Source organism: Eufriesea mexicana, unplaced genomic scaffold (genome assembly GCF_001483705.2).
Source record: "Eufriesea mexicana isolate 0111107269 unplaced genomic scaffold, ASM148370v2 scaffold354, whole genome shotgun sequence".
Taxonomy (NCBI): Eukaryota; Metazoa; Arthropoda; class Insecta; order Hymenoptera; family Apidae; genus Eufriesea; species Eufriesea mexicana.
In genome coordinates, this window is record NW_016908520.1 from 675,824 (window position 1) to 687,321 (window position 11,498).

An 11,498-nucleotide genomic window follows, 5' to 3' on the forward strand; every position below is an offset into this window, starting at 1 on the left:
TTGGATTTCACCCTCTGCCACTTTCATTCGTTCCCTCAGTCATTCTTCGTCGTTCATGCTTCGTCGTATCTTCCCTATCTCTCTCTCTCTCTCTCTCTCTTTCTTTCTCTCTCTCTCCTCTCACTCTCTCTTTCTCGTCTTCTCACTCTTTTCTCGCACTGTTAGTTTTCGCTCCTCTCTTCTATGTACAGACTGCGAACTGCGGATAAATGATAAGTTACGGTCTAACTTACGCTACGACAGTGTTTATCTTATACCGGGTGTCCCGCGGAAGAAACGAAACGTAGAGACTCGCACTCTCTTCTGTTTCCTCGGCTGCGTTCGCGGATGCAGCGGCTGTCCGAGAGTTCTAAGCGAGGTTATGTACGCCAGGAGAGTAATCCGTGGTTGTAGATGGCGCGCTTTCGTTGGCGGGCTCAGTTCGAAGTTGATACGAGCATATCTTTCCTTTTCTTTCTTTTTCTTTTTAAAGCGAAATAAATGCAAGAAATTATAGAAACAATTGCTATCTATTCTTTGTTACGAATTTTTTGCTCTGTAAATGAGTCTATTTGCAACGATATACCCCGATACACGTCTCGAAATCTAACCTCAAAAGCAACGTGTATACGGTGCGTTCTTGATAAATCCGGATTTTCTCGAATGGGAAATTTTGTCGTCCGTATCATCTGCTCTCTGAACCCATCAATTGACATTTTGTAAGGCCCATTCGGCGTAAAATAAATATTCGATGGAGATAATGGTAACGATGGTATCCAGCGACGTATAAATAAAAGGGGGTAACAATTACAGAAAATAATCGAGGTTTCAGTCGGCGCAAGTGACTGTTTGGAAACATCGATATTTAGCCTATTCGAGCGAGCAGCGAGCCTAATCGATACATGTCGGGCTGACTGTCAAGGGAACTGCCACTGATATCTGTCAACGGTGCGATTCATAAGACGGTATAGCGCGTATAAAGGAGACACACAGGCAGCGTGTTCTGAAAAGGTGTTGCTGATTCTATTTGCGATGAAAAGATTGGCACTCGGCAATTGGCTGGCAGGAAGCAGCTGCTCCGCCTACCGCTCGCGCTGCCTTGGTCACGCTAATTTGCATACCGTTCGGATCTACACGCGCTTCTAGCCTACCTATAACCAGCCTGACACGCGTGAAGCAATTAAAATAATCATTTTTCACCGGCTCTAATGAAGAGATATCTCCGGACTGGTAAAACCGACCACGCTTACTCTCCCTCTTCCTCCTTTCTTCACGCGAAAGAGGATGATCGTGTACGAAGTCTCCAACAGCCTTGCACGAGCAGCAAGATCGCGAATTGATACAAACGAGACGATGGCGAGCCATAAATAAAGACAGGCTCTTTTCGAATAATCGCGTATCAGAGAGTGAAATTGAATCGTGACTCGAGCCTGATTCGCAAACACCCGGTACTCGCCTAGTATAGACGAGATTAACTTAATCTTCTCTCGAATGCGTGTGTAACTGTGTGTGTGTGTACACGTATGCGTGTATGTATGTATATATGCGAGTACGTGTGTGAGGTTGTGTGTGTATTATCTACATATGTACACAGGACAAACACAGAAGCGTACGGTGTGAGAGGATCGGTGGTGTGAAGAGCGTGTGTGGTTCGTTATAGCGACGTTAATTAATTAGCGGGTGGCTAAGATCCGTACACGCCTCAGAAATTATTCCGGAGAATTTGTCTGCTCCGCGGTGTTGCCTCTTTGAAACATCGTTCCTACCAAAGAGAAGGAGAAGCTCATGGACCATCGACGTCGGCCATGTTGCCTTCTCTCTTTGTCCCCTTTTCATTTAACAGAGAAAAGAATAACAGGTATTTCACCGATATTTAAAAATAAATACCACCTTTGCGTCTAGGAATTACATTCTATGAGTCATCTGACTTAAAACCGTATTTTAGACATTTCTTTCAAAACGGTTAATTGTTTCCGATCAACTACGAAGTCTATGCTGACGAATAGTTTCTCTGAATTTTACTAATCTTTTTACTTTTTCTTTTTCGATGCAACGAGTGGAATATTTGGGCCAGCAGACATAGAGCCCCGCCGTTTTTCAATTTCGAAAGACTTCGAAAGAAGATTATGACACGGCATACGTCAAGGTCCAGGAGAATTCTGGCAACACGCTGAAGCTTGTACAGTCTGAACCGACTACTGGTAACCGTAAATAACGTATGCGTGTGTTCTCTTACTTCTCAGGACATAGGTACGGGCGGTACGCTACGAGATTAGAATGGGATAATGGGGGCTAGTGGTGATGATTGTTGGATTGGCGAAAATGGGGAAAGAAAAGAAAATAAGTAAAAGTAGACACGACGTGTTTCAGGCATGTGTTTCTGGAAATATGCAACAAGAGCTCGGTCTTGCAAGGCGTTATGGGAAAAAGAAAAAAAATGCTAGTATGTCTTTTGCTATTTTCACCCGGAAGCGTTCCCCCGCTGCCTCGATTTTCCCCGTTTTCTCACGGCTACTATTCGTATAATCGTATGCATTATATATAATATATAGCCCTCTCCCAAAAACTGCGAGAGAAATGTACGTGGTTGTTCGTATTCGTGTATGTATTCGTGTGTATGGGCATGTAATATGTGCAATACCGCAGGTGAACCTTTCTTTTTATCCCGTTTGTCGAAAAATCGTTATCATCTCGGGCGTGTGCCGCGATTAAAAAGTCGAGGCATGACGCGTGTGCGGACGCTTCGGTCAAAGGTATTTTGCAAATGTTTATCCGAACTCCGACGTGCCGTAAACGAGCCTAGAACCTTCCAGCGGAAGATTCAGGGAGATCTCGATCGGCGCATCGAGGTGCTTCCGTAGTGCACGATCAACGACTTCCAATCTCCGATCGACGTCACGGAGAATCGCAACGATGTTCCCTGGCAATGTACCTACTATTATAATCCTCGACTACAGAAATCCGTCGATTCGAGTCGACGCTTAGTCTCGCGATCGAGAACATTTTCCTACGATATCGACGATCACAAAGGCAAGAAAACGTTCTCGCTAATTACCTAACTCAGACAGACTCCTCGCCGAGTACGAGCGGACGAATTGGCCCATGGTATCTCGAAAATAATACGGTTCTCTTCTCACAGATAAAATTTCGTGGCCAGATCCTTTACGAATCGAAAAACTAGATTCTTCCTTTCCATATATTTCTCTCTCTGTTTTTCCTTTAAGTTTTCTCTTGATTCCTCTTGCCCTGACTGCTCGGGGCCCAGGGTCACAACGAGTGATAGTCACCCAACACCAGCCCGCTGTGATAACTACCGTGCGACGTCGACATCCCCATGGAACCCATGCCCTGGTACGCCCCCATTCCCATGCCGTTCATCGACATAGTGTTCATCGTGTTCACGCTTTGCATCGTGTTCGGCAACATCGTCGATGGACCCATTGGGCTCAGCCCACCCATGGAAGGAGCTATAGCACCCATCTGCATCGACGTGGCCGTGTGCGGGAGTGACTTCTGGAGATCCGCAGAGGTCGGTGTGATCAGGTAATCCTGGAACAGAGAATGGTCCACGTGTTTCACCGATCAAAAAAGCTTTACGAGTTTTTCGTTAAACAATTCAGCGAACAATCTCATCCCCGGTTGGGAAACATTTAAACGATCGACTGAATTTCGATGAACTATATAGAACCAGTATTACCTCGAAACCTATCGTCTAAGACGGATTGTCAACCACTGAACAGACTATCTGTATTAATTTTTGTTAAGAACGTTTAAAGGAATTAGCGATGCGGAGTGAATGTGGCTCGTTAATCATTCTCTCAAACCATGACGTTTAGTCGGTTACGGTAATCTATTGACAAAATTTTGTACAAGCTTCAAAAGCAAATTTCCACCTTACCTGAAGTAACAGCTATATGACGAGCTATTAGATGTGACAGGAATAGCATTACAAGTGAAATTAATCACGAAGATGAACGTATGAGTCTTTTAGGGGTTGTACAAGCAAGATGTAAAAGTCTCATAGTATTAATTTGCATTATTATAATTCTCAGCTCGCCATATAGCGTGTACATAACACCGATCACTATGTGCTCCTCAACTTAACGAAAGATCCAAAATAACTCGTTATTTGCAAAACTTCATCCACTCAAACAGAGTCCTCTTGCACCCTTAGAACACAGCTCTCTTTTCTTCTGCCGAAAAGAAAAAGAAAAAGGAAACAAGACCACACAAAACGGTTCACTGTACCTGTGGACTATAGTACTGCATATAGTCCAACTGGCTCTTCTGCTGGGCACAGCTGGGTGGTGGCGGTGGCAAGGTCGCCGTGGGATGTACCAAGCCGTGAGTACCGTGAGCACCGACCTGGAGATGATGTTGCAGCTGATGATGAAGATTCCGTTTATCGTCGCCGCTCTCACTTCCGGTATCGTGGTGCTGCATATGGTGCGTCGGCGTATGAGGATGGCTCAAGGTCGAGCCATGGCCTTGATGATACGAGTGAGGACTGGACACCGAGACCGGAGGCGGAAGCTGGTACATGTTCGACGACTGCTGATGTTCGACCATCTGTTGCTGCTGCTGCTGTTGCTGAACGGCGCAAGAGGGTGGCTGTTGTTGCTGTTGCTGGCTAATCGCTTGCCTCTTCGCCTCGTCGCCACTTTCGCTACTGGAGTCACCCAAGCCTCCACCGTGGGTCTTATCCTCCCGTTGGCCACTGGAACAGATAAGAGGGTAGCTGGGTTAGGTTATGATTACGAAATATCAAGGAAAAATAAAGATTGTTCCTTCTACAGGAGTCATTAAGCGTTATCCCGATGAACCATCGGATGGTTATTATTAAATTACTGAAAGGGTTAAAAATTCTGAAGCCTACGTATCATAAAGATAAAGCTCATCTTCCAGTAAAGCTCAATTTTCCGTGACTAATCCAACGAAGGACTTACACCGAACTCTCCCAATCTCATCATTGATACACGTCTATCGGTTCAACGTATCAAATTAGCGAATACCAGCAACTGCTTGCATAACAATCCTCGAACCTCTCGTATAGATTCCGTTTGTTATCTATGCAACAAGTTTCCCTCGGTTAATGCAAACAATACCGCACATACCCAGCGGTGATATGTTACACAGATTAGTTGCATACATTCGAATTAATATTCAGAGTCCTGGGTGAATCCTTCCACTGTTCTCTGCCGATTCCATTGGGCGGTTCCTTCGGTAACACCGCGAGAGGAACCCTACTCGCACGAGTCGGAACGAGTCCAATATAATTACAGACGGAACAGCCGGCCTGTGATCGGCAGTGTCTCGAAAAGCGGAAGAGGATAAGGGCTGCACGGAATAACGTCTGCTAAGATAATACCGGCGTCCATGCGTAAACTATCGTGAAGAGGGTACTGCTTCTCACTGGGTACCGGTGAATTAAGGGTGGAAGACCCGCTACGAACAGGGAGGAAGGAGTAAACCCGACGGAAGAATAGGAATATAAAGCGAGGGGTAGAAAGAGAGAGGTGGAGAGACGGTGAACCCGCTCTCTCGGCATCTCGTAAACTCAATTTAGCAGGCTGGACCTCCTCGAAGCCGAAGCACGTGGGACCTGGAAGGGTCTTGTGCCTCGCACTCCGACTTCTTTCTCTGCCGGCTTTCTCTCTCCGCTTTTGCTTCCCTCTTCGTCCGTCCTGCTACACACTCTCTATATCCAGGTACGAGCAATCGTTAAGCGCTTGTTTTACAAGTCGTTTAGACGTGGCCGCCGCGATACGGCACTGTCTCCGGCGCAAGTGCCACGACACTTGTCTACGGGGTGTTTTCGAGAACCGGTCCTCCGCGTCCGTTCGGTCCCGCATGGCTACCGAACTGATAACGAACACCGTTTTACACGCTTTCGTGTAGCCTTCCATCGTGATATCGGTAACCTTTTAATCGAACCCGACGAGGCTACCCGTATACTCCGAGATGCTCGAGTAGTCGCGTTTGTGCGCGACTCTGAGAAAATTGGAAGATGAAAAGGTTACGTATGGCGAAATTATCGTCTCACCGGGATCGCAAGGATGCAGAGAAAGGATCTAGAGAAAAAACATCGACGACACTCCCGCAAGGAGGAAGATTCCAAGGAAGGAGAGAGGAGGAGAGAAGATTCCTGTGTCCCACGACTAGTTCCCCTGTTGGACGAGGCCAACGATAAATCCGTTCGGCAGGTGAAAATCTCGTTGGCCGTTCAGTCCCGGTTGCAGGGGAGTCCGTTCTCGTCCCCGGGGACAAGAATTATTTCCACGAGACGCGATGCAACAGATCCCACACGTGGAACGACGTAGTTCCACCAGGCAGGGACAAGGGGATCAGCTTGTTTCCACCGGTACTTTCCGTGCCACCCGTTGCATGCCTGGGTCTATAACCCCAGACGAGGTGTCCCCAGGTATGCCTTATCCGAGTCGAGATCGCGCAGTAAATTTATCCGCGTTGCACGCCGCGCGTTGCCACGGCAGAGAACGGAATCTTTCGGGCATTATTATTTTCATTAGGATTTGTGACTCATCGCGTGCCCGGGACATTTATTTGGCGGACTCGTTCGCAGCGACACCTACCGCTCTCCCCTCCGCCATTGGGTCTGCAAGCGAGCTTCTCTTTCGCCATTTGCACTTTTTCTCTGGTAAATTTGGAGGTTATCCCATATACGAATTATACTATGTCGAGACAAATTTGAAAATCTGAAGAAATTTATGGATTCGCCAAGCCATAACTTAAATTCGAATTTATGGATCACCCTGTAGAGTTCATTAGAACCAAGGATATATTCGATTACTTTCCAATATCGGGGCAATAACTCAAGGGTAATTTCGTTTCATCACTGATGATGATGACCGTCGATTTGGTAGGAAACAGGATGTCGAAGATCGGTGGATAATTTTTATTGCTATTATTTTTAATCATTTTCTCATTTTAAAAATGTGACACGATGGTGCACAGCATCGAAATGGCCCGAAAAACCGTGGCACGCGATTTTATGGCATCAGCATGGTCTCGCCGTTTTAAACGGCGCTGAGATAATGATCGAAGGCGCGGCTCGTTTTATTAATCGGCCAGTTCGTAAATAAGCTTCACTTCGAAATTCCGTACCGGGCTTCCCCTTCTCCGCTCGCGTCGAGAGATCGATTCGTTCGGTTTCCAGAAACAGAAATGGCCGAGAACGGTTTCACGGTGGGATCGTGAAAAGATTCTATCTTACGAGAAACAACGTCCCTGACGTGTTCTTAAGGTCACCTCCTAACCGCAGGATTCCCTAGTAATTCAACCACCTTCGACGTTAAAATGCTGAACCATGAATATTAATCAGTTAACAGAAACGTGAAAGATGTCCACAGTAACGTAGTTCAAGCTGAAAGAAAAAGAATAAAAAAAAAAAGAAAATAAAAAGAAACGATAATGAAATAAATTAATAAAGAAAGAAAAAGAAGAAAGAAAGAAAGGTTAGGTTAATTAAACTTGTACAGCGCGCGTTACTATTCGTCAAACAGTTCGCAGCGCGCATGCGCGCTGCGTCTAACGAGAAGGATCGCGCGGGTGAATTTATTAAAGAAAAACGTGATTACCGTGTACTGCGCGCTACGAACCCTGACCCCGCTCGTTTGCGAGGGGGCGATATCGTGTGGTGGCTCGAATAAAGTGTGCGACAACGCAGGGGCGACAGAGCCGATATAATCCGATTTTACGAGGCGGCCCACGAGAGGAAAAGATTCAACCGGGGGAACAGAGAAAGCCACCGAGAAGGTGTGACAAAGAGGGCGAGAAAGAAGGGAGATGCTATCTCGACCCCGTGCTGCTCTCTCCCGAGCGATATAAACTTAGACGCGAATTAGTGGAATCGCGCAAGCCGATACCATCTCATTTCGGCCGGCTGGCGAATAACGCCATACGAAATTTATCGGGAAATTAAATTACGAATTATGCTAATCCAACCGAATAGCCGTTCGCCCCGCTCTCTGTCCGTCTCCATGCGAATAAAACGAACACCGGTAAAGACGACGATGTTGTTCGAATGGTACTGACAGATATGATCGGTCCATCGGTTCTGCTCCGCGCCATGCCTTTTGTTTATAATATGTCTCTTGGTGGTTTTCGAGTTACACGCGAGATGTCGCGCGTGACAGTGCCACCCACCCGCCACTAGCGGCCACCAACCGGAATCTCTCTTTTTCTCGTTGTCGTCGACGATGAAAGACGATGCTCGAATGTGGTGCAATAAAATGAATTACAACAAACTGACGGATATACCAGGCTCGTTGATGACGTTATTAATTTTAACAAAGGTATATTGAACGATTCACGATCTAAAAAGTATATAACACGCGTGTAGATACCTATTGTCCATCTCGTTCTTTTCCCGTTTGAAGTTTATCGTGCGTGATTTTCAGCCAACGACGCGAGCGACCATCGTTGTCGTTTCTTCTTCCCTCACGTGATCGTCAGCGGGAATTTTTCACCATCCACTCGATTACGAGCCCATAAGACGGAGAGGAATTTCGAGGGCGTGAGACGTAATACCGTGTCTCCAATGATCGTCAGCGTGGCGTCTCGCGCGAGACACGCGTACCCATAGGCTGTACATCTTTGTCTCAACTTAGAGAAGGACGGAGATGGGTAGAAAGAGCGAAACACACGAGAGATGGTCAGTGGAAAGCCGGCTAAAAGCCGAGCCAAGAGATCTGAGATTTCGGCTTCTATTCTGGTCAGAGATGCGATCCGATTGCGCTCGCTGTCGCGTTAGAAACGCGAGACAATATTATTAGACGCGTTAGAAAAACAAGGAATAAGAAGAATCCCTACATAACCGACATGGCGTCTGATCGTGTTTATAGAGCTCGGTTTGACACTGAAATCGAAAATTCAATTGTATCGAAAGGTAATTCGGTCGTACGACAGATCTTCGTTTTTAATAAGCTAGATAACCGTATTTTAAGATAAAAGCATGAGAACTGTGTTAACTATGATACTTTTTCAGGTACTAACCGCTATTCGAAGATTATTTGGCGCTATGAATCGCATTAGAAAAATGTGACTTCCATCTGAAGCTTTCGTGAGATTACCAACGAATCAAGAGGCCACGTAATTATCTCTGGAGGAGGGATCCGTTAAACGGAGAAGACTTGGGATTACTGTGAGCGCAGTCGAAAAGGCAGGAAGGCAAGCTTTTCTCCGCAAACGAAGCTACGCAGATGCAGAGAGAGTAAATTGAAAATCGGTTGGTCAGTTTGTCGGCTAGCGGAGAGGATTTTCCCAAGTACACCAAGGGAAGCCTGTTGCTGCTCTCACAGTTTCTCCACTCTCTAGATCCAGTCCGCTCGGCAGGTGAGCACGTCGAGGAAGCGCCGAGAGAAGAAGGGACTTCGCCGGCAGCTGATTCCATAAGCAGATAGGAAAGAATTTCTTCGGCCTAAAATAATGGGGATGCAGCCTACCGTGTACACACCGCCTCTGTTTACAAACTTTGGCGCACCTCTCTCTTCCTCCACGGTCGAGCTGGACGCATCCACCTTTCTTCTACCTGCCTCTCCCCTACGTCTGGCAAATCCACGGATCGCGCAATTTTATGGGAAAAAGATATTCCTTCGTGGGTCGTCTACTATGGTCATTTCCACGACGTCTGTTTCTTCTCGAGGGTGCAGAAACAATCAACAGGACTCGTCGAGGAACTTTCTGTTTCAACCCTTTGCGATCCGAGTTGCATTTAACACTTTAACTCGATTGGTTCATAGTCAAAAATATACTTGGAACACAAAGAGCTAGCACGTATAAAAATCAGGGAGGATTAAACGACACAAAGTATAGAGTCCAACTCGACGATCGTATGAAACAATAGATCCCTATTGTCACCATAACGAAATAGTATTTTGCTTTAATTTGCCATTGGCATTTATCTAATCCTGATTGCGAATTTTGTAACCACACAGTGGGACTGTGATGTATTATTATCTATAATGTATTATTCGAGTTTGTTTTCCAATAAATTCTTTATTTCTCGAAACGAAGCTTTTAGTTGTAAGTGACTTCCTATTGCGAAAACGTGTCGAAACTATCGGTCAATCGATCGAAGCAAATCTCAGGATGTAATAGTTAAGAATCTACATTTAAATTTACACTGCGATTCCAAAGTTAATACCATTGATTAATCGATAATTCAAGATCGTGAATGCGTGACAGAGCGATAACATCGCTGCAGGTAAACTCAGAAGTCCTCGTTCGAGTAACGGGGCTGAAGCGTTAAAACGCTTTCGGTGTTTCGGAATTCTTTAATCCGGATTACGTTGAACCTGCCACTCGGTAGTCTTCTTCGGTCTATGAGCAGCGTGTTACACAAGCGAACGGATATATCTGCCTGTCGTCTATTCTTCAACTTCTCTCTAGCGGACGCGGAGTGTTCTCGAAGGAGGAACTCGGACGAAACTTTTGTACCGCACCCGTGAAGCCTGGTTAATGATCATGTCAATGAGCGGTTGATCGATTCCACCGCGTGAAACAGATTTAATCTCGACAAAGATACCGCGACGGAACACCCAGCGAGCGTCCTTTATTTTATTGAAAAATATGCAAATCGATCATGAGTGAGATGGAGAGTCTAGATAAGCTCCTAAAGGCAACTTATCCGTAGATTTACGACGACGAGTTTATTCCTTTTTTCATAGAGTGCGCTGTTGATTTATTGGCTTTTTCCTTCGAGTTAACTGTAAGCAACTGGCTGTCCGTAAATCAAGTAGAAATTAAATAATGCACAACAGATGCACAATAACTGCATAAAATATCAATATCGATGATCATTTTTCTAAAATTCAGCTATACAAGACTATCATGACATATGCGTATAGGTAAATAAAATAGTTTAATTCCGGCAAAAAGTTGCATCGTAAATCGTCGTCTACTTGACAGAGTTATTTACATAACGAGAAGTCTGTTTTACAAGCTTCGATTAAAACCATCGTCATTCGACGAAATTTAGTAGACGCGAACAGTGTAACGATTAATCTCAATTGATACCGGCAAGAATCTTTGACGACCCAGGCCTGTCTCTGATTGAACATACTAATTCGAAGGTGTCATTGAAAACAGAATCCCCCGCGTGTCCAGCAAGATTAACGGCGTGATAATTACGAATGTAACAGTTGCAGCACACGGATAACGAAACGAAAGACGAATAGCCGGCGGATTTCGAGTGGAAGAGTTATCGACCTCTAGGTGGCGGTCGCGTCGAAATTCGCGGCAAAATGAATGGCACTTTATCCGAATAATCGGTTTATTTCTACAAGGGAATCGCACGGAAGAATGCGTTTGCACGCAGTCTGGCAGAAATCTTGCGCTTTCATGCCAAATTCTGGTATGTGTAATCTAGCGTCATAAGAGGTACGGTGACAAGCGTCCAATCATAAATTTCGCATCTGGAAGATGCGCACGGGCACACTGCGCCGGTCTCCCGATGCCCAGACGCATGCGCAACGCGGCCAAGGTATGTAGTTCATTACACG

General features: G+C 45.7%; 1 protein-coding gene and 1 long non-coding RNA gene across 3 annotated transcripts in view; one reads left to right on the forward strand and one right to left on the reverse strand.

Moving 5' to 3' along the window:
* Positions 1-1,500: 1,500 nt before the first annotated feature.
* so (SIX homeobox 1 protein sine oculis) overlaps positions 1,501-11,498 on the reverse strand; it is a 37,608-nt gene continuing 27,610 nt past the window's right edge. Inside the window, exons 4-5 of one of the 2 annotated variants that reach the window (XM_017912254.1) lie at positions 4,345-4,696; positions 1,501-3,528 (exon numbers count right to left, since the gene is read on the reverse strand). In XM_017912254.1, the coding sequence (XP_017767743.1) occupies positions 3,247-3,528; positions 4,345-4,696 (634 nt within the window). In that variant the 3' untranslated portion in view covers positions 1,501-3,246. Of the gene's footprint in view, positions 3,529-4,227; positions 4,697-11,498 lie in introns of both variants that reach the window. The other variant, XM_017912253.1, reaches the window with a different exon arrangement.
* Positions 8,197-9,840, forward strand: LOC108556246 (uncharacterized). The gene is made up of 3 exons (XR_001890812.1): positions 8,197-8,291; positions 8,397-8,884; positions 8,984-9,840. It is a non-coding gene; the product is annotated as an uncharacterized LOC108556246 (long non-coding RNA).